Source organism: Octodon degus, unplaced genomic scaffold, assembly GCF_000260255.1.
Source record: "Octodon degus isolate 3935 unplaced genomic scaffold, OctDeg1.0 scaffold00159, whole genome shotgun sequence".
NCBI lineage: Eukaryota > Metazoa > Chordata > Mammalia > Rodentia > Octodontidae > Octodon > Octodon degus.
Window position 1 is genome coordinate 1,134,498 of NW_004524735.1, and position 23,372 is coordinate 1,157,869.

Sequence of the window (23,372 nt, forward strand, 5' to 3'; positions counted from 1 at the left end):
GATCTCAGGATAAATCCTGAGGGGATTTCTCTGACCTTATCATACCCAAAAGCTACAACTCTTGTTGCATAGGTCTTGCTTTACCTTGGTCTTAACCATCCAGCAGAAGAGTATGAAAACAAAGTGTAAGAAGTAAAGTCACATTTCACATCATATTTGTTAGGCAATAGACAAAAACTGTTCAGTGACTACTTTATATTTGAAAACAGTTTCTGAAATAGGTCATTTTAGAAAAATAAATAGTGAAGTAATTATTATTTCACAGGGTAGATTTCCTTTTCTCTTTGATAATCATGGCAGAACTCCATTACCAACACCTTGAACATCTAGAGTTTTCTTTTCTCATCCACACCAAGAACTTTCAGAAGCAGCAAAGTTCTTTCTCACTACATCAAGACTGAAGTCTCAATTACCAGAAAGCATCTGATAAATCTATCTTATTTTACTTTAAGGATGAAAAACAAAAAAATAATAATGAGCTCAATTACAAAAATAGGCAACATAAAATGAAAATGGTATGGTATTTTGAAATAGGGATACAAAATTGCCTATGGTAATTTATATCATCAAATTTGCTGTTTAGATGACCAGATATAGGCATACAATACCAATAACAAAATTAAACATTAAATTCTTCATTTCAGTGAGACTTTAGAACCAATACACATTATAAAAAATAAGTGAAAGGTATTCAACAGTGATTAATCTATTTTAATTGAATGTTTTAAAAAGTCAAGTTTCAAATACATTAAGGAGTATCAGTTACATGACAGACGTCCTCACTGAAGTGTACATGTTTTAGAGTCATTATTTAGACATGAGAAAAATAAAAATGAAATTGAATACATAATGAAGTTTTCACATAAAAGCAAATAATCTATTGTAATAGTTTTAATCTTTAGTAACAGTTTGTTAGGGTAAGAATTACATTTTCAAATGACATTTCATGTCTACCTTTCAACACGGAAAGTAAGAATTAACAGTCAACTGCATTCCAAGCACAAATAAGTTAGACAGTAAAGTAAAAGACAGATGTTACAAAATAGGGAGCTGGATCCTCTGCAAACAGGAAGGGGAGCCAGAGGCGGAGGTGGAGGAGCGGGAAGGGAGCACAACTGCAAGGAAAAAGAACTGACGGTGCTAGAAAAGTGGAACGAATTCCCATGGTGAACATTATCATGTACAACAAACATATATTTTAAAAACTTTATGGTATGAATGTAAAATGGAAAAAGAATAGTCACTACTTTTGTATCAGCAATGATGGAAAGGACAGAATAACAGACATGGTAAAAGGAAATTCCCAAACCAGGGAAAATTGCATAGAGCGTGGAGTACATCACCTAATGCAAAGCATTTGCCGCCTTGAATAGTCACACAATTCCATGCACAGACATTTCCATTCTTTATCCACAAAAGAGCTGGATGCTTCTTACAGAAGTGGAGTAAGATGTTTATAATTCGATGGCCAATAAAAGCTGCCTATGCTGAGCTCCAGGTTTTGTTTTTTAGCACCTTACCTATTAGTCTTCACTATAAGACAGAGATTGGCTATTTTATAATTTAACTAAAAGTATCAAAAGACTTACATGTAATTTTAGTGGCCCATCTCTGATCACATAATTAGTTATATGGAATATTGAGATGCACACCTACATAGGGGAATTGTGGCCTTAGGTCACTTTTTTTCTAGTTGAAACATTCCTTTGGAAATTTGATTTACCAGGGATGAATAAATCCTTTCAATTTTTTTTATCTTGATAGAACACAGAAGATCAGAAGCTGGTGCTTGAGGGAGCTCTGGGCACACCCTGTACCCTGAGATGCTCTCAGTGGATATAAGGGATCTCATGTGGCTAATTACCTCCATCCAGACACATAATCCTTGAATGCCAGAAGGGTTATACTTGATTGGATTTACTAATTTGTTTTTGTGACTTTATATATTTGTGCTCTGTTTTTGAATTAGCAATGTATTTGGAACTAATGACAACTATCACATCTTTCATTTATCCAGAGCAAAGATTGTGGTGCTTGGTTTTCTTTTTGCTTGCATAATAGTATTTTCAGAGCCCAAAGTGTTTTAATATTTCTTCTATATTGGGAGCTTAGGGACACCTGCCTGGCAAAACCATGGTCCTGAGTTCAAGCTCCAAGATAGATAGATAGATAGATAGATAGATAGATAGATAGATAGATAGGATAGAATAGAATAGATATCTTCTGTGCTGAGCATAGTGACGCATTCCTGTAACACCAGCACTGAAGAGGCTGAGGCAGAAGGAAGGCTGAGTCAACGACCAGTATGGGCTCATAGTGAACTCAAGGCCAGGCTGAACTGCGTAGTGGGACTCTGTCTCAAAACATAAGTCTGAAAAATAAATAAAGAAATAAATAAAATATTTTTTCTAAGCTAGAATTTGTAAAAGAAACATTTCAATTGCAATATATACTCATATATATATACCTATGAAAATAGTTGTTTCGCAGAGATATTTTATATATGGATACATTTATACATGGATTCTCTGTCATATCCTGATGGAATTATTCTAAGTTTAAAATATTTTAAATTAAGATATATTTAGTATCCAACTTATCAAACAGTGTAATTTAGCCTCACCTGTCTTGGTGTCAGAACACTTTGATTGTCTTTCCATTGTGCAAAATCATCTAACACAAAGACCACATTAAAACAAAGCAGGTCTAATAGCTTATGTAATTTCTGGAATACTGTACAGAATGATTATAAGGGTGCTCAGCATTAATGTATGTTTAACACACTATAAGGTGCTTTTTTTCACTGAGTGGTTTATTGCTTTGGCTCCACTTAGAAGTTCAAAAATAAGAGGATAAATGCAACCATCATGTATCTTGCAAAGGACCAATTGTGTGGAAATTTACATAGATGGAATAAGAGTTTGGGCTGCAACAGGTATCCTATGCCCATGAAGGGGCAGCGTGGCCTTGTTCACATCCCTGTTATCTGTGGAGAACACATAAGCTCTGAGTTTTCTATATTGTGCATGGCTTCTAAGAGAGGCAAATGAGCTTAGATCTTGTTTAAGGTACTGTGAATTGGAGTTTTCTAACATATATGAATAAAGTGAATCTTATCAGTTAAGGGAGCATGGATGGGTGAGAGACAGGTGCTCACATAGACTTGACAAATGCATAAAAGCAAATATAGAACCAAAGACCACAAAAAAAAAAAAAAAAGGTGGAACCCTCGCCCAGCCTCCATTGGTTGCAGTCCTGTCTGGTGCTCAGCCTTTCCTTCCCCTTCTGTGCAGGACAGTGTGAAGCTTCACGTTTCAGAGACAGGTGACCCCGAGCACCCCTCCCCCTGCTTTCCCTGCTCACGTGTTGCTCAGGAGTGTGCAGCGGGCAGCATTCGGCTTCCACTGCCCAGCTGACTGTGTCCCCTGGCAGCCCGGAGGCTGTGAACCTGGGGGTGAGTGCTCTGGCTTGGGCCACAGTGCTGCCATCTCAGTCTCCTCACCTGTGAGATTTGCAATCATTATCGTGCAAGGTGCTGTGAAGACTTGTGGTGGTATAGCAAAATTCATTTTCTTTCAAAAAGGATTCTAAGGTGCAGGGGCCAGGGGGTCGATCCCTGGGCCTGCTGTACCGGCTCTGCTCCTGGGGCGTGCTGAGATGGCAATTGATACTGGGAATGGTGTCGCGTGCCTGCAATCCCAGCACTTGGGAGGCTGTACACAGGTGGATCACTACAAGTACGCTCTAGTGGTGAGACCCTGAACACCCTGTAGACCCTTCCATAAAATACAGGGAAAAAAAAGATTCTGAAAGGTAACATTTCCTCATTCCCATTTGATGTCCACTTCCATGTAAGAATGTGTTTAAAGATTATTTTAATATAAAGCCACTTGAGTTAAAAGAGTATGTGGAGGAAATGGATACATTATTAAGGTTTCAGTTCCGATTCCTCCAGGAATGAAGACATCATGCAGGAAACACTGTAAGGATTTGGGAACTTAAGCTAACCGTGGTGGCTATCGTGTCCCCAGAGAACTGGAAAGTATCTGTGCTTACTAGCATTTTACGTATTATAATGTCTACTCCATGTCTTCTGTGTATGGTGCATGTCACAGGTTACATACATATGCATGCATATATGTATACTCTAGGCCTATACTTTGCATGTAAAATCATGCTTTTGCTAATTAACTTCGTGATGAAGTGTCCTTGTAATTAAATGTGAAATAGAGCCGCGACGCTATTATTTCACAGCTCCGTCTTGTGCTTATCTGCGGAACTGCAGGTCCTGGAACAGTGTGCAAGCTTCAGTGAACCAGCTCTGATCTCTAGGATGAGGTATTACAACCACTAAGACAAGCGTCTCAAGGCAGGCCGACCTCAGACCATGTGTCTATTCCTGTTTATGTCTGTAAAACAAAACATGATGCTACTTGCCGTGTGACACGCCGTGGGGGTCTGCGTGCCAACCCACAGCGGGGCCTCCCCCACCTCATGCATCTGTGGGTGTAAATGACAGCATTCCCTTTCCCACCAGTCTGCAGTGGTTACCACAGCTCCTGAATATCTGAATTACTTCCCAGATACCTAAATATTGCAAAATTTATCACTGACCTTCACTGTCTCAGAAAAATGACTTTGAGGCTATTGCCTATAAAATCATGCGTTCAAATTCCGTCGTTATCACATATTGATTGTGTAACCTTCGATTTATTAACTTCCCTAATTCTTAACACCTTAATCTATAAAGTACTTTCATGAAGTCCTGAAAAGCATGCAGAGTAACTCTATATAAATTAATAGTACAATCATTGCACATAGAAAAAGCCAATAACCTTTAGCAACTGTCATAAATTATTTCAACAATTAGATTTGGAGTTTCGGCTGCTGAGTTAGCTGCCTAGAGTCACACAAGGAGCAGATGCAGCTCTGTGATCTGAACTAAGATCAACCTGATTCCCACACTTGTTTCCTGCGTCCGGGGGGTAACACGGGAGACAGCGGGAACCAGGCAGTAGAGGACTGGAGTTGACTGGCATTTTTACAAAACACCTCTCGAACACACACACAAAACTTCATAATATATGATTAAGTTGCTTTTCCAATATAAATGAAAAAAGATAAACAATTTACGAGAAAGTTATGGTGAGCACCTTTGTCATTTTCAGTTGAGATCTTATACTACATCTGATAGGAAGTTACAACTTTCCATCCTTCCTTGCCTGTTTATTGATTTTTTCTTTACTATTTATTTGAGGAACAGCATGCATATAAAACCTGAACCCCAAACTAACAGAATGTAACTCCTTCCCGTTACTATGCTTAATACGCTAGGAGGCGCCGAAGTACAATGACTTGAAGCAGGAGCAGAGGACTACTTGGGGCGTGGATGGGAAGAGCCACCGCAACACTGTCCACCTCAGGTCCCGCAGCTGGATGTGGCAACAGCCAGGAGACAGCTCGGAAATTTTTTGTGAGGATTAAATCAGTTGGAGTTAATTACTGCAAAGTTGCTATTATTTATCCTCCTATAATCTTTTTATTTTTCTCTTTTCTACTTTATAATTGATTCTCAAGGTAGGAAGAACAGTATAGAATTAGAGATAGCACAGTTGCACTACCTATCTAATTCAGAGAATTTATTCTCCAAAATTGCTTTTGAAATCCTGGAAAAAAAATCAGTAAAAGGGCGATGATCAAAGCTCTTACTTGTGCCAGGCTAAATATCACTTCAGTTGATCAGAAAGCCCAGATTTCGTGAACAAATAAAAAGGCACATGATGTTCTATGGACTCATGTGTGGGTCATGATATTAATGCTTCTTTGTTATTAAATTTGGAGTTAGGAAATTTGGGGTTCATGAAGTGGAGATCTGTTTCCATTCCACTTGGGCACTTGAGCGCTGTCATCTTGGCCACATGTATTTCCTGAAAGGACTGCATGTGCTGTTGAATCCACATAAAAATCATTTTATATCATGTAGTTCATGTACATGATGTGTGCATTTTTGCAATATGCAGTGCCAGGTAGGGGATGTCTTCTTATAACTTGACTGACAATACAAAACAAGATGCTCACTTATTGAAAGTATTTATATACATGTGAAAATAGGTGTGATTTCTTTTTGCTAAATTCCTGCTTCCTGATTTCACAGGCAACTGCCGATTGAGTAAGTGCTAAAGAGGTTAAAGTATCCTAGATTCTTTATAGTTATCTAACACTGGGGCATTGGTTTGCAAGTTTTTATGCACACATGAAACCCTCAAGTTCCACATCTAAATAAGTATTTACTGGCCTCTTCCTCAGTGAATCTAACCTAATATATCTGGCAGAGAACCTAGTATCTACCTTTGTAAGAAGCACACTAGGATATTCTCACTTAGATGTATTTAGGAGTATATTTTGAGAAACACTCCTCTAATGAGGTACAAAATTGCTACATAGAAATGATGAACTTAGCCAACAATAATAAAAGCTTTACTTTGGCTCATTGTAGGCCTATACAATTTCTTTCATTTATTTTAAGAATTTTTTAAATAGACTGTGTCCCATCTCATCAAAACAGACACTTTTTTCCTACATGATTTACTTCACCATTCTTCTTAGTATGATAGGATTTTTTCCTGTGTGCTTAATGCACAGATTAGAGGCTATAAATAGCAATATAGTTTTACTCCTAAAGCCATGTTCAGAATGATAGCTTGAGACCGAATCATTTTCCCTCAGTGAATATTGGTAGTTAGGTACTGTGTTCAAAACTCAGAGCTCTTAGTGATGAAATTACATAAATATCAAGTATTCTTAAGGCACAGGATTACTGAAAGAAACTAGCAGTGCCAGGGATATGTTTAGTCCAAAACATGTTGACTTATCCTGGAAGTTACAATACTATAAGTGATGAATGAAATAGAGATACATGCAAAACATACAAAATCTATTCAATACATTAGTGCATTTCTTCACCATAATATGAAGAAAATGAAAAATGATGACTTGCCCTATTTTTGTGTGAATTCCTTCATTGTTTCTCTTCGTGGCATGTGTAGGGAGATGCTACATGTTCTCAATAGCACCAAACTTCTTCCACTATACCTGCTGCTTGCCAACATTTCACTTCAAATTTCATGCATTTCTTACTTCTTTTATAATGCAGATATTAGCTCCACTTTCTTACTCAATGCCAAGGTCTCCCTTTACTTGAAAGATCAGTAATGAATGACTGTGGGCTTACAAAAAGGAAACTATGTAACAAAAAGCAGGAAGGCTATTGATTGAGATCTTTTGTCTTTCTGGCCATTGTTGTCGTGGTACACAGAACTCAAAGAGCTCTGTGGCCTGTGATTGTCCACCACCCCAACCACACACACAAGACCTTCTCCTGCACCATCGAGGGCATGACCGTCCTGACCCAGGTGTGGCAGAGCCAAGCTAGAGCATCCAGGGCCTTGAATATGCCAAGAACTTGTCAATATCTACTTCGTCCTGGTTTAAGATGTGTCATTTTCTTTTGCATTTTGGTTTTAGACCCGAACAATGAGTCTTCTTTAAAGTAATTGAGATAATATTATGAGAATGCATTTTAATAACTATAATGTTAACTTTTAATTTTTTCACCAACACAATTGAGAGTTTTCAGACGTGACCATCATCAGGTGACGCTGCTTCCTTTCTTTTGCTCTTGAGGATAAAAGCAGCAGTTTTCTCTGGGGTCCCTCCAGGAATGGATTGGCTATTAGTGAATTGGCTTCCACATCTGGCCCAATATGTGCATGAACTTGCAGAAAAACTATCCCTTCTATGAACTCATTTTATCTTTCATGAAAGGGGTAGGAAGGGCCTTCAAACATGACTTCAGCAATTACGACTTGCCCATGACAGTATAAAAGGAGTTATAAAGGTTTGCTCTTCCCAAAGTGTATGTACCCTCTGGAAAGATAAATCCTGTCCACTCATTGCAAGCATACATGAGCAGAAATACATGCAGTCATGTTTCTTTCAGCTGGACATTATTCTTCATTTGCTTTAGCTTAATTGAACCTCTTAAGAAATGAATGAATACAGCACTATTATTCCCTTCCTGCTGAAGAGAAAAACGTGGTGAGGAAATGTTCAATGTCATTTCTAAGTTCACATAACTTCAAATTTCTGTTTGGTTGTGTAAGCTTAGGATTTAACCCCATGCAATGGGGCAAACATTTTTGCTAACCTCCAGCCTCCTCTACCTCCACACCATTAATTAAGTACTCATCAGTGCAAGCTTCTAGATGCCAGAGGCAAGGTTTGAATCTGAGTATGAGCAGAAAGAAATTATAAACTCACATACTCGAGAGTAGACAGAAGTCACAGGAGCTGACATCTTCATAGCAGATATGAAATGAATCTGTATCGCCTTCACCAATTTCTTAATTGAGTCACAAGAATACGTTGGAAGGGTAATAAGTCAATGTGCATTTTATATTCCATTGTTTTATAGTCAAAAGCATGAAAAGGAAGCAGAGATAGCTGAACATAAGAAGGCAGAAGCCTATAATCTTCACTTACTTAACTATTGACATACACTAAAATTTGTAACAACATTGATTCCTTAGGTATTCTCCAAAGTGTATCATCCCCACAAGTAGATAATACAGTATTTTATGCTTTTAGAAAATATATTCATGCTTTTCTACCCTGGTCAGAATTTTAACAGAAAATAAGCCATAACTAATTGCTTGAGGAGTCTTATACAAAACTGTACATTAAAATGTACCTTATAGATTTTCTTTTCCTGGTTCCAGGCTCTTGGTCCCTACAGTTTACAGTACAATTATGACCAAGTCCAACTAGCACACCATGCACAAACAGTCCCAAAAATGGCACAGAAATGGCATCAAGAAACATCAGTCTCAAGGATATGAATCTCTGAGGGGGGTAGATCCCAAATTCCTTAGAAACATGTTTTTCCAAGAAGCACAACAAGAAGGGTTTTAAGAAGATGCAAGCAAAGAATGCCAAGGTCACAAGTGCATGCACTGAGGTTATCAAGGCCCTTGTTGAGCCCAAGGAGGTCAAGCCCAACATCATCCCAAAGGCATTAAACTGCAGGCTCACTGGGCTTGCCTATATTGCCCACCCTAAGCTTGGGAAGTGTATCTGTGCCTGAACAGCCAAGGGTCGCAGGCCTTGCCAGCAAAAGGCCCGGGTTCCAGCCAAGGGCCAGACTCCAACTTCTGTTCTAACCCAGGCCCCCAAAGGTGCTCAGGTCTCTGTGAATGCCCCAAGGTAGCCGATTAACTGCTGATATAAAAATAGGACTGGTGTGACCCCTGGGGTGCCATCTGTGGGGGTCTGGTGTCCTCCTGGGCTTTTTGTATAAATAAACCTGAGGCAGATAAAAGATAAATTGTAACCAATATGTGACAAAGCTAAAACGTTCTAGCATTCACTGGGAGAAGATAAGGCATACCTGTGTGTAGCACACCAAAATACAACTTACATGTTTCTGAGAGAAAGTGTGGCTCTTAGGGTGCAGGTATGCCCAACATGCATGAGGCCTTAATTTTTCTCTACAGAACTACAAGCTATAACTTAAGTTTTCTACCATCATAATGGCCCTAAGCTTCTAATATTATTAATTTACTTATATTTCTTAGATGAGATATTTAAGTCTCTGCCTGTTTGGAAATCTAGTCAATGAAAAGTTTAGTGATACATACACACAGGAGAAAATATTAGTCCCACTGGACTCAAAAGATGAAAGAAAACTATCAACCAAGAGGTAGGATAAAAATGCAAAGATGTGTGAACCACACAAAATGTCATGTTGTCTTAAATTAAAAGTGGCCATGAAAGTATTTTGGAGATCATCTTTCCAAGAAAGTAACTTTAGAATAAGAAACAGCTTCAGTACAGATTTAACAGGTAAGGAGTATATGAACAAGGGTTAGGAACTATATTTGTAGGAAAAAGCTTCAATGAATAAATCTCTAGAGAACTGAAACTAACACTTCATAACTGAAAGGTCAACTTCAAGCATTTTGGATATATTGTTTGAAAGGCAAATTGTGTGTAATGAGGAGAACCCATTAATAACTCTACTTTTGACCTGGAAAATGACGTAAAATCTTTTTAAAGGCATCTCGGGTTTCAAACATCAACATAATTCACGTTGGCAAATGATGTTTAGATCATTGTTGCTGTAACTTGCTTTGTCTACAGCCTGTTCTTCTATCAAGATTGCGTGTGCTCAGGGAATTTGCTTTCAAAATCACTTTATACTGCATGATAGCAAGAATAATTCCATAATCACTGTGAAGATTGGTGCGTCATGGATATTTAATGACAGAAAAGATATGTCACATAATAAGAAGACTGTTATTGGCAGTTTTACGTTCTACATTTAGTTTACATCTTGGCCTTGGTTAGTCTTAACCACTCCGAGCCTCAGTTTTTCCACTTTTAAAATGTAGGTCTTTGGACTACAATACAGACTCATATTCACAGCAAGTTTCCCAATAGTAGCCTCTTTAAAGTACACTTGAAGAGATTAAAACTCTCAAAAGCGACACCAGAAAGCCAGACATAATTGCAGAGCAATCACCTCCTACAGTCTAATGACGTCTCCTAGAATAGGCAAAGGCATGCTCAGAGCATACTGAGGATTAGGTTGACCTTCAGCTGGTGTCTGCATGGAGGGCTTCATATTCAACCTTTCGTTGCCTTCATCACCATGAATAAAAGTTCTAATAAATTTAAGTAAACACATGCTTTCTCTTTGATGCATGCAGACTTTACATAATCTGTATCATTTATTTTCTCTTTGCTATACTAATACTCCGTTTTCCAGCACCCTGTGTTGGTTCATGCCATGTACCATACATATGCACACATTCACAAACATAAATCTTCAGGAAGAAAATGTACATATTTTGTGGAATGGGCAGCATGTCATGGCATAGCAGTGAAAAGTTCGTGGTACTGCGTGTTAGACATTTGAAACCAGATGATCACTAAAGCTGCTAAACAAATTATCACACATGCTTTTCTTCATAGGATCATTTTAAAGACATAAAATAGTTAGGCTTCTATATCGCTGATGCTCAAATTGCCTTTGGTAGTAGACAAAAGCTCTCTGGTTCACATTTTCTTCCCTTAATTTTTTAAAATAATTTTATATTTAGAGATCAATAGTAGATGATGAAACAAATAAAGAAATAAAAAATAAAGTAAATAAAACCTTTACTCAATTCTCTATACTGTTAGAAAATCCTGTTCAGACATTCATTGATTCTCGTGCTTCTGACTGCAATCTGATAATGTTTACAGGGTGCAAATGCAATCATATCTAATAGGAACACAGATAGCTAAGTATATGCTTTTATACTAAATCACATTCTATGTGAGTACATTAAATATCTCTTCTTTTCATAACCTTCACTAGGGGCTGAGAAATTAGCTCAGTGGAATAGGCAATTGCCTGGCAAGCACAAGGTCAATCTCTGAGTTCAATCTCTGATATGGAAAAAAAAAAAAACATAACATACCCTTCACTAAAGTGAGGGACAATGTCCAAAAGCTACAAAACCAAAATTCTACAGGGAAGTGCCAACCAACGTGCAGTAACCTTCCTCATACCCCCAGTTCCTCTTCCAACTTTCTTCTTCTTTTTGTAGGTTAAATGATGGCTGCACTTTTGTATTTCGTTTTCATTCTACCAATTTCCATTCAAATTCTTCTCTACTTGCCTACGTCCAGATTCAAAGATTTCATGAAAATAGTAACAGCATAGTTATAGCGAAGCAGAGCAACCTCTGTTGAGTATTTATTGTGAGCCATAAAATCTGCTAAACATTTCCATAAATTAACTCATTCAATCTTTAAAACAGCCTTATGAGATTGGTCTGACAAGCCATATTGTTTCCTCTACAGAAAATCTAGAGCAAGACAACAACAAAAAAAATTCCCTAACTTTATACAGTATAATAATTGCAACCTGATATGAATACTGACGGCAAAGTTTCCTTCATGTCTAAGTCAGAATTCACTGAACTTAACCGATGTCATTCTCTCTCCTTTGTTCACATTTAGAACTGTGTTGTTGTTACCAAGTTTTCATCCTATTCATCACTTGTTTATATGTCTAGTTCTGGAGAGGGCGGTGTGTTTGGAAGGAACCTGTATTGTTGTCCTCAAGCCTCGGGTCAGAACTGACTGATCTCCGGTACACTTGTGTGATAATGAAAATATCACTGGCCTCTCTAAAGGATGATGGTAAATCACATAGATATTTTCAATTGCTTAGTGAAAGAAAAAACAATTCTACACAGTGCTTATTTAAGCAGATGAAAGCTAGGGAAATGATTTAGCACAATGTAATGACACTATTATGAAAAATCCTCAAGAACTCCCTCAAAAACAGGGGCATACAACATCAGAGTAATTCTCAGTGGTTTTGGAAGTTTCTACCTCCTGATTGGAAAGCCAAGTTTCTCCTTTCCATCACATGAATTCCAGTATAAGACAAATGCACGCCCAACACGGAACTGTTTGAGCTGTCCTATCATTAGACACAAAGTTTAATCTCCAAAGATAATCCTGAAAGAAGTCATTTTAGCAACTTCTAGTAATAGTAGAAATAGATAAGTTAGGTCTAGAATTGCAAATTCAAGTATTGCAATATTTTCATTTCATATCTTCTTTTGAAAAGTATTTCTTTAAACATTTACACAGAATGGCATGATTTTTCCATGAACAAAAAGTCCAGATGGAGTCACATGTGCAGTGGACCTGCTCTGCCCAGAGAGTGGGGGTAAGCCTCCTCTACTAGACTATTTCAGGCGGATGAACACAAAACTGTTCTCCACATCCAATTTATGTCCATCAATATTTTGTCTGTGTGACCCTAGGCATGGTGACACATGTCTCCAGCCCCAAGCACAGAGGAGACTAAACCAGGAAGGTAGTGGGCTTGAGATCATCCAGGAAACACGGTGAAACTTTGCCTCAACAACAGCAAAAACAAGCAAATAAGATTGTGCACTTTTTGTGTGTTGGCTCTGATTCTCATCCTTTCTCATACTTGAATCTGAGCAACAAACCCAACAGATAGAGTCTGAACCTCCAAAAATAGATGCTGAAGCACACATGTGGTCCCACCTCTGAGAGACCTCCAAGTGCGTCCCACTGGGAGGACCATCACACACCATCTGCTCAAAGTTCTTGTTTGATGGAAAAGCACAGAAGTCAGTAGCCCTGCACTCCTCCCTTCCCAGTCTCTCTCCCTATTAAGTCATATAAAATTAAACAACCCAAAGACTTCAAGTGGATCTCCACAGCGTAAAGGAACAGAGGTTCAGCAGCCTGAAGCACAAGCCTCCGTTAGCTCTCCCCGGGTCCCTTTTCACCAAGAACTTCTAAAGAATTTCCTACCCTGCCAAATTCCTTTCAGTACCTACACTACTCCTTTCTGAAGTGAATTACTGGCTGCTCTGAAATTGCAATTTAATACTTCCACAAAATGAGGCTATTGAAAAAGTACACTCACTCTACTCTGAAGCTATTAAACCAACACATCTGTTTGCTTTCTTGGACCACATTTATTTGTGAAGAGGTTGAATGGGTCTGTATATTAGCTACATTATTCATATCATTAACTTCAACTTCTTGAATTTGTATGTACTTTCTAAACAAGAGAGACAATACGCCTGGAAACTAAACAGTTCTTAAGGTTTCTATGGTGTTTACCAGAAAAAAGGAAGAAAAAATGGTTATTATTAAAGGTGAACATTTAGCTTTGAAGGGTAAGGGATAAAGCAACTTCACTGAGGAAGGAATTGACTCTGTTCATTCAGATGAAATTATGGGATTACTTTGTATTTGTATGTTTAAAGTTGCTACAGAATAGGGAGGGAGGAGGAGCAAAGAGAACACAATGCAAAAATTTCTCTTTAAAAGGCAGAAATACCTTCAACTTTTATCTTTGCAACTAAAATAATGACTATGTCTCTCTCACTGCAGCACTGGCTTCGGCAAAGGCATTGCTTTACTTTAAATCAGAAATGATCTGTGCAACTACTGGAAAAATGGCAAAGTAGTAAGGGGAGAAGGAGTTGAAACTGACACAATGTTGCACCAAGGGTCTCTGCCTCACTTTCTAAAACTTTAAATGTCTAAAGCTGTGACATTTCCCAAAGTGTGCAGGAAAAATGGACATTTCCCAACCTCTGCTGCTGCCTGCAAATCTTGAGCATGGGAGACACCATCTGCTCCACACAGGACCTCTGACTAAGGAAGTAAGTTAACAGAAGTTCTTGGCTGGCAAACCCTCATCACAGGTGGCTGGGGCTGAGCTACACCTTTTTCCTAGCAGGGCAAGAAGCTCATACTACCTTGTGCAACTGTTTCCACAAAACTGTGCAACTTGCTCTGTAACCTGGACATCACTCGCGTGCCTGAGAGAACGTTAAATGTCACAGAAAGCAAGGCCCTCTGCTAACCTCCTCTGAAACATATTCTCTTCCTGCAAAGTGGCATATTGATAGTACTACATTCATTTTCAATCTGCTCAGTCACAAGGTAATCTGAGTATATAGCATAATGAATTACTACAGAGTAATCACTTCATAGATTTTCATAGGTGGAAGAAAATTTTATATTTTATCAAATTCATCATGCTTGCTGGGGAGATGGCTCAGTAGAATAAGCGCTTGCCTGGCAAGCGTAGGGCCCTGAGTTCAATCCCCAGTACCGCAAAAAAAAAAAAAAAAGGAAGTCACATCATGCTTTTTCTGATAAACTTAAAGAGCAGTCATAGTTTTCTTATACAAATAACATTGCATAACTTTCAGAAACAGAGAGAAGTGGGATTCACCATTTCAATTTTGTAGGAAATATATTGATTTTTGTTAAATAAATTTGTGTTAAAATTAACACTTTCAAAAATAAGTAAAAATGGCTTTTATAGTATCTCACTAAGAAAACCTTGCAGAATAAAGATTGTAAAACCTCCAGCACTTAAATTACAGCATCTTTTGAAAGCAAATATACTTTGCGAACTTCAGAGACTTTCAGTATCTCTAAAGTCACTCTAGTTTTTGTTTTCATTGCTTAAATACTTATTGTTACGTGGGCATGTTGACTGCCATCTCACCGGTATACATCTTGATTTTTTTTTCTTGAAGATTCCATATGTAAGTAATAAAGCAGAGCACGAGAGTGTAAGGCAAGAATCCAAGAACACCTGTGAGGCATAATCTGCAGCAGTGAGCACAGAGCTCCCCAGGTCTGCTTAGGAGGGCTCTGCTCGGAACCAGTTAAGCTAAAAATGAGAAGCCCTGGATTCCTTGTGAACTTTCTGCTTTTGTGAAACAAAAGTGACAAGGCAGTCTTACAGTAAATAAAACTCACATTCTCTTTTAGTCTGGCAAAGTTCTGTGCTCCTTGGACAAGAGAAGCCTAAATCCATCACTCTGGCTAAATGAACATGCCCCTAAACAAATAGGAAAGTGAGAAAGGGACTGAAGAAGGTTGTTCTCCAAGTTTTGAAGAGGTAATAAGTTTTATCCCTGTTTCCATTTCAGGATTGCATATCGCTCTATATCTCGCCTTTATTTTGCCTTCAGATTGCAACTAAACAATGTTTCTATTCATTTAGAGTTGAAAGCATCCCCATCCTGCGTGGGTTATTTTATTTTCTAGTAGCCAAGGGAAAGAAGTTGCTGCCAGCGGGATGCTAAGGTCATGCCGAATAAAGACAGCCGGGCAATGAAACAGTCCACTCTTGTGGAGGAAGAAAGCAAAGCCATCACCAACTTTGGGACTTGATCAACGGCACCAAGTCACAGAACTCTTCTCAATCCCTGCATTTTTAACTCTCCACTGAAAATAGCTCCTCTGTACCCGGTGCTTGGAGTCGCATCTCTGGCCAGCAAGCAAGCACAGTACCTAATTGTCTGGGGCGAGGGGCTCTGCAGCAGCTCTGGGTGTCCTCTAACTTCTAACCTAGTCACGACGCAGCCAGATGGAAACACCTAGCGCGGCACCCACTCGAGCCATCAAACAAGCCACTGCAGGCGTCTGGGAACTTTCGAGCAAGTCCTTAGCTCCTTCTAGCATCTTCCGTGCTCTCTGGTTCGCGGTAGCTTAAAACCAGGAACCTGAGGGGAGGCGGGGAGCTCTGTGCCTAGGAAAACGGCTCCGAGGGACAGACACTGCCTAGTGAGAGTTCCCTGTTTCTGTCTGTACTTCCTCCCTTATTTTGTTCTGTAACAGCGTGCTTTCTGTCCACTTCTTCTAGGGCTGCAAGGGGGAAATGTCTTCTTTGCCTTCTCCAAGGGAGCTCTTGCCCCTTCCCGGAGGCATGCCTCCACTTTCTTTCTCCACGGAACTGGTTTCCCCAGAGGCTGTGCTAGCCTAGCAGCCCTGACCCCAGTGACTGGGCCACCTCCTTCCTGGCCCCGAGCCCTCTCGCGGACCCTCAAGGGTCACTCTGCTCCCAGACTCACCTGGTGCCGAGGACCAGCGCCGGGAGCAGAGGCAGCAAGTAGCGCGCGGGGCTGAATTTCATGCTGTCGCCGCCGGGACCCCCTGCCCCCTCTGCCTCGCTCCGCTCCGGTTCCTGTCGCGCCTCGGTGACCAGCGGTGTCCCAGGCAGCACTAACCCTGTCCGGAGGAGCCGGACCCACGGAGCGCGATCTGGGGCGGCGTTGGCTGGCGCGGGATTAGCTCGGGTGATGTCACCGCGATGTCCCTGGCGGGCGGGGCTGGGCGGGGTCCACCGGCGGCGGTCACCGTGCGGGGGCCAGGGCGCTGCACCCCGTAGAGGAGCTCAGAGCCCGGGGCAGGCGCACCCCGCAGGCGATGCACCCCGATTCTGGGCCGCGTGGCGCCGAGCGCTCTCGGGGAACATCGTCCGCATCAGTGCCCAGGACCGGCGCTAGATGCCGGCCACCAAGGGCTGTCCCAGAGCGCGCAGCCGGACGCCCGGCTCCTGAGCCCTCCGATCGTCAGCTCTGAGGCCGCAGCCCTGGCGAACTGGCTTGAGCTGGCGCCCCACGCCGTGCACCTGAGAGCCCGGTTCCGCAGGTGAGGCCAGAGAGAGGAGGACCCCGAAACGCAGCCCAGGGCAGCGCGGGAGCCGGGAGCTGCGGAGGGCGACGAGGCGGGCTCGGGGAGGCGTTTGCTTTCCTGTAGTTTCCAAATGTTTTAGGATGAGCGCCGGGTGTTTCATAGGCGTCACTGAGGAAATGTGAATTAGCAAAAATGAAAGAGCGAGACTCGCATGTGAAATGCCATTGTGTGGAAGCAGATTGTAGAAAACGGGATCTTGGCGTTCACGGAGGAAAGTCCTGCTTCGGATCTCCACAAGGAGATATGATCACAAGCACAGGTGAGGCTCTCAGTACAGTAGCCCGGGAACTCACGGCGCATAAAATACGTCTTCCCACGTTGCTTGCTATAGCATTCTTAGAAAATAGAAATGAATATTGTCATTATCGTAGCTGTAACTAAAGGGATGGCCCTCAAGCTCTGAGCTGGGTCTTTGACAAAAGGAACTCATTCCCCTCAGTCGTGAGTAAACCCCCGGCTGCCTTGAACACCTGACCTAGCTCACCTAGGTCTTCTAGCCCAGCCTTGAGACTAAGTTGTTCTTCAGTAATACTTGATGTGTACGGGCAAAGGTCGACACATGGCCTCAATTTCCTCTCCTGGTGCTTGAATTTCACTTCCATTGGTTTAAAAATCAGAATCAAGCCATTTGCCATAAAGTTTAGCTCAAGCATCCCCTTTAATCTCATTGCTTTAAGACATTTCTAATCAAATGCATAGGTTATAATGCTTAACTTTAAAAGGATGAACATGAAAAGAACCATCTTATTCACTGTTTTGTTGCATTTCTGTATTTACAGTGATTGAAGATGACATTTATGCAGAAGTGGTTTTCTTTTTTTAAAAAATTGAATTACAAAGACATGCATAAAAGCTTCTGCAGTGACTATGAGTCTCACTGGAAATAGTATGAGTTGTGAAAGATAGGAGTAGACTTACACAAGTCAATGCACTCATGAATTGCTCGAAAGTTGACACAAAAGTTGGTCTTGCGCCTCACTGATGCAGAACTTGGACTCGAGGAAAAATAAATGCTTTGAATTGCTTCTGGAAGTATTTTACAAACAGTTGGTTTCCTGTCTACCTGTACAGTTGATAGTTTAAAATGTGTATCCAAGAAAGATGTAGAGGTATTTGGTATTTAATTTAAGGAAAAGTACATCATAAAATAAAAATCATGCACTGGATGTTGACTCTTTATGTAAGTTTACAATTATTAATATGCTGTAATCATAGGAACCAAAGTGACAGTCATGTCTAGTACTTTGCTGACCAGTGCTTAGGTTGACAGACTCAAAATGATCAAGGAACATGCACAAGGTCATTCAGGAATTTACATAGCAGAAGGAGTATTAAAATTTCATTTTCATTCCTTAACAATATGTATACTTTTGCAATGAAAAAAAAACCTTTTATACCTTTATGACAAAAGACTTTCCCCAACCTAAATTTTACTGCTTCATTAAACATACAATACAAAACAACAACTGATCTACTCTAGTTGGCAACCAAAGAGGGAAGTGCCTGAGTGAACTTTGCTTAGATTGTGTCTCAGAACTCTGTTTTGCCTCCCGATTAGACACCTACAGAGAACTACAAGGTATGGGGGCCTTTGTTAGTTCTCTACAAAGAAGAGAACAGTGCTCTAACTATGAACAATGCTGATGACTCGGGGCACACATCTCCTACGTACACTGAGCCTAAGTGAGAGTTTGGAAACTACTGAATATGTAGAAGATTAACTGTTGCTTGGGATTCAAGTATACAATTTATAACACAAGTTTTTCTTTGTGGGGAACTGGCAAGACTGTGGGTCTCCATCACCTATGCCACTCTGTCTACACCATCGTAAGGAAACTAAAACACAGAATTGATTTCATGGCTTTAGAAGACTGGTATGGGAATGAAAGAAATACAATAGAGCAGAGAGCCAACTCACTTGCCTGAAATCTCTTGTTCTATGTCAAACACCTCATAAGCTCAGCAATGTTCTTCAAAGGAATGGTGTCAGCCTGGCACAGAGCAGCATGGAAGCCCAGGCAACAACACAGAACCTTCTAGAAGTCCAGGGGCCGGGAGACAGAGTCTACTTTCTGAAACAACCTTTTGACATTTCACTCAAACAATACTAGAAACCCTTCAGCATTTTAAAATATACTTATAAGCTTGCAAAATGACCATTTTAGTATTTCAGAATAAGTTACTGCCCCCAAAGAAAGCTTATACTCTTAGGATCCTTTATCCCTCTTCCTTTTATCATTTCTCCCAAATTTTTGAAAGCACTGTTCCGATCCCTGGCTCATGATTGCCAGGATTCTTGAAACCATGGAGATTGATTAATACTCTGTGTGGTCTCATGTGATCGGTTTCTTTTGTACATTTTCCATGACTCACCTATATCATGATATCTACCTATTCCGTTCCCTTTTTGCTGAGGAGGTTTTCATTAAATACATATATTATACATGACTTGTCATTAATGACAAGCATTGCAGTTGACTTTTGGCTATTATGACCAACACTGCTATGAATATTCATGTAAATGTTTCTGTGTAAACACATTGGGTATATTTGTGAGTCATTTGAAACTTCAAATCTCTCCTCCAAAAAAGTTGCATTGGTTGGCATTCCTTCAATTAACATATGAAAGTGTCAATTTCTCTAACTCCTTGAGAACACTTAACTTAAATGTGCTCCATATTTTATTAACAATTTTAGTACTGGTTTGTATGAAGGAATATCTCATTGTAGTTTTAATTTGCCTTAGTTAATTATACAGAACATCTCTTTATGTGCCTAATGGCCATCATACATATTGAGAGATATACTAATTTAAATTATTTTCTGTTATAATTAATTTGATTCTTATTTTAAAATTTTAAAAGCTATGTAGATATTTGAGTGTAATTGCTTTTGAGATATACAGTAGCACGTCAGTTCATGGACTTTATCATTTCCATTATTCTGGTCACAAACGAATTTGAAGGAGAAGCAAATCAAAGCAGGGGTTCAGAACAGGGTCAAACCTCAGGGGAAGGCGAGTACCACTGTATATGCTTGAATGTGTTTTCTGATTTTTCACGTGTCTCTTTCCTTTATAGTATTATTTGCAATACACTTTTAATTTTCATACATACTAATTTGTCTAATATTTTTCTTACCATTCTCTTGTCATTCTAGGGCTTCAATTTATCCAATGTCATGAAGATTTTTGCCTATTCTTTTAAATCATTTTATAAGTCTTAGGATAGGATATGCCCATGGTCCTTGTAGATGCAAATTTTGCATGCTTTTAAGGTAAGGACACAAATTCACTCCTTTTATTATATGGGTATCATCTTCTGGCGTCATTTATTGAAAAGGTGATTTGTTCTCCAACTATTATTCCCTGCTTTTTCTTCCAGAATTATATTTAGCCTTTATGTTCTATGGATTTTGTTCTACTTTAATATTCCAAGCTCTGATTTTTCCCTAGAATTTTATCTTCCTTCCCCCTGTTTTAAAAACTTTTTTCTTCCAAAGTTCAACTTAGCATTTTCATGTGTTTGTTTGTTTTTACATCTACTATATAGTTTGTACATCTCAAAATTTATTTTTAGTCTACCAGTGTTTCTGAGGTCTTCCAGTGTTTCCTATAGACACCTTGAAGTCAGATGCATCTATGTTGAAACCTCTTCATCTCCCTCCCTTCATTCCTCCTTATCTATATTTCCTTGCAGATCCAGAACTCTGTCATTCAGAATACTAACATGAGAATTGTATCTTCCTTTTATTAAACTATTTTTCCGGTCTATAGACAAGCAATTTGTCCTACTATTTTACTTGCTGTGAATTTATTCAAACTTATCCCACCCCTACACTGAGCCTACTGTTTTGGCTCTTTGCACATTTATTTCTTGACCCCAAAGTGAGCCTTCTTGTAAACAGAAGTGAGTTTTCTTCAAATCTTATTCCTTCATATGAACTACCTAAAATGAAAGGTTTTTTTCCCCCTTAGGATTGTATTGTGCCATCCAGCCAGGCCACTGAGCTGCATGCCAAAACCAGAACTATAAATTGCATGTGGCCTTAAAACACCAGAGAAATTTACCTCAAATATGACATTCAACAACTGATTTTCTATAATCTTTCTTTCAATTCTGTGTTATACAATATTGTTTATACAGCTCAAAATTTAAAATGATTTACCATTGTTTTCCACTACCAGGTGTTAATAGGATTTACCATTACTGGGCACAGTAAGTGAAACCCACAAGCTCAGCAAGAGAGTTTTAGCTTGACTTATAGTTCTGGAGGATTCAGTCTCTAGCCCATTGTCTCCAGGAAAGCAGCTTGGCAGAAGAACGTAGCAAAGCAAAAGTCTTAGTTCATCCTCACCAGGAAACATTGCATGGGAAGAGTTCAAGAGTAAGTGGGGAGGTCCTAGATATAGGCTCCAAAGCAACAACTCCATGTAGCACCCAGACACCTATAGGTATTGTCCACCAATACCTGAGCAGATTCCAAAAACAGGCTTGTTGAAAATCCATCCTAACTTTCACATCCTTCCTTTGGTCAACTTCATGTTTAAGCTACAAATACAGACAATAAAAAGTTTCCAGTTCTACCTAATACAGCACACCTTTACAACTAATTCTAGCAGTTTTTAAGAGTCCAGATCCAAGTCTCTTCTGAGGCTTGAGGTAAACAATTAGCGGTGAATCTCTGTAGAAATTAAAACAAAAACAAAAACAAGTTATGTAATCCAAAAGTAAGATGGGATGGTGTAATCATTCCCTTTCCAAAGAGAGGAATGGGTCACAGAAAAGAATCAGACAAAATAAAGCAAAATAGAGACCCAGAAGGGCAGACATTGAATCCTGTAGCTTCCATCCAGATCCTGGGTACACTGTGTCCCGAACATGTGGGTGTATCCACAGTCAGAGCCTTGGTCTTTATAGTCAACATGAACTCTGGCTTCACTGGATCCATTTATGGCTGGAAGCCTCCTGCGGCTGATAATACATATTACTATTCACAGTCTTCCCAGGATCTCTGCAGCATCTTTGGCTTCACTGGTGAACTCTTCACACTGCCTTTGCAGAGCTACCTTGTGTGATCTCCCTGTCCATCATGACCCCACACTCCTGCATTTGGCCCACCTGAAGAACCAGCATCACATGGAAGTGCCATGCTGGACCATGGCTCTCATGGCCTCTGAAAGTGAGTCATAGAGATCCAGTGCCCTCAGAGGCCCTTCTTTGGCAGGATCCTTAGGGACTCTCCTAAAGCAAAATGTTTAAATTATTGCCGCCTTAACCTTGCAATGATATTACCTTGCTGGTTTCTGAGATATTCTTAAAGTATTACTCTTATTCTTATAGAAAGTGCTTCATTTCTTTCTAATGACACTAATATCTTCAGCAGTCACATCTCTTTTGACTCCAACTTCATATAAATTTTATTTCTGGGCCTGAATCTATCTTTAAAACCTATTATTTGCATTTTTGTGCCCCAATTCTCACCATATATGTGTGTGAAAGCAGTAAGTGCTACCCAGGCTACTGCCTAAATGTTGGGCAGCCTTTAAATCTACTCCAGCAGATCCAATGGTTGACTTCGCTTCATCTTGCTCTTCCGCAAAGTCTCATGATTTACAAAATGTAGACACATCTTCTGTCAGAGTGCAGCATACATGTCCTGGAGTCTATCTGCAAATAGATTCCTTCTTTGTAACTTTAACCTCCCATGCCTAACCTTTAATAGCCACATTCTGGTCTTCTCAATTCTGATCAATGTTGTACATCAGGCTCTGCTTGCAGCACTCAAAGACTTCTAAAAGCTGCCTCTCTAAACCTTCCCAAACTCTCCCTAGAGGCCAGTCTCAGTGGCTTATAAGCCACTGACTCATGTACAGTCACAGTAATGACACCTATCAGGTACTAGCTTTTCTTTATTAGTCAGCATGCCGACTGCTGGCCATAATTCCTACACTCACCGCTTGCAAGAGGAGAGGTTTAATTTGGATCCTGGATTTGGGAGATTGAATGCATGGTCAGTTGAGTCAAAGACTGGGACATCAGTATGCAGGCAGAGCAGAGATGCTGGTTCATGACAGCTGAGGGGAGAGCTGGGAGAAACCACCAGAGGGGGCGGGCCCAGAGCTGTGGTGCCATCCCCAGGCCATGTCTCCATGACACACACACTCACACCCAGCAGCCTCCTCCATTAGCTCTCTAGCTGATCCAAAATCAATCAAATTTCCCTCCCACACTAACAGACCTAAATTATAAATATAGTAGTGCAGG

The 23,372-nt window shown here is 39.9% G+C and overlaps 1 protein-coding gene across 1 annotated transcript in view; it reads right to left on the bottom strand.

Annotated features, from left to right (window-relative positions):
• Luzp2 (leucine zipper protein 2) overlaps positions 1-16,663 on the bottom strand; it is a 516,158-nt gene extending 499,495 nt beyond the window's left edge. The window contains exon 1 of the mRNA XM_004642693.2: positions 16,482-16,663. Coding sequence (XP_004642750.2) covers positions 16,482-16,543 — 62 coding nt within the window. The 5' untranslated portion in view covers positions 16,544-16,663. The remainder of the gene's footprint in view (positions 1-16,481) is intronic.
• Between the last annotated feature and the right edge of the window lie 6,709 nt (positions 16,664-23,372).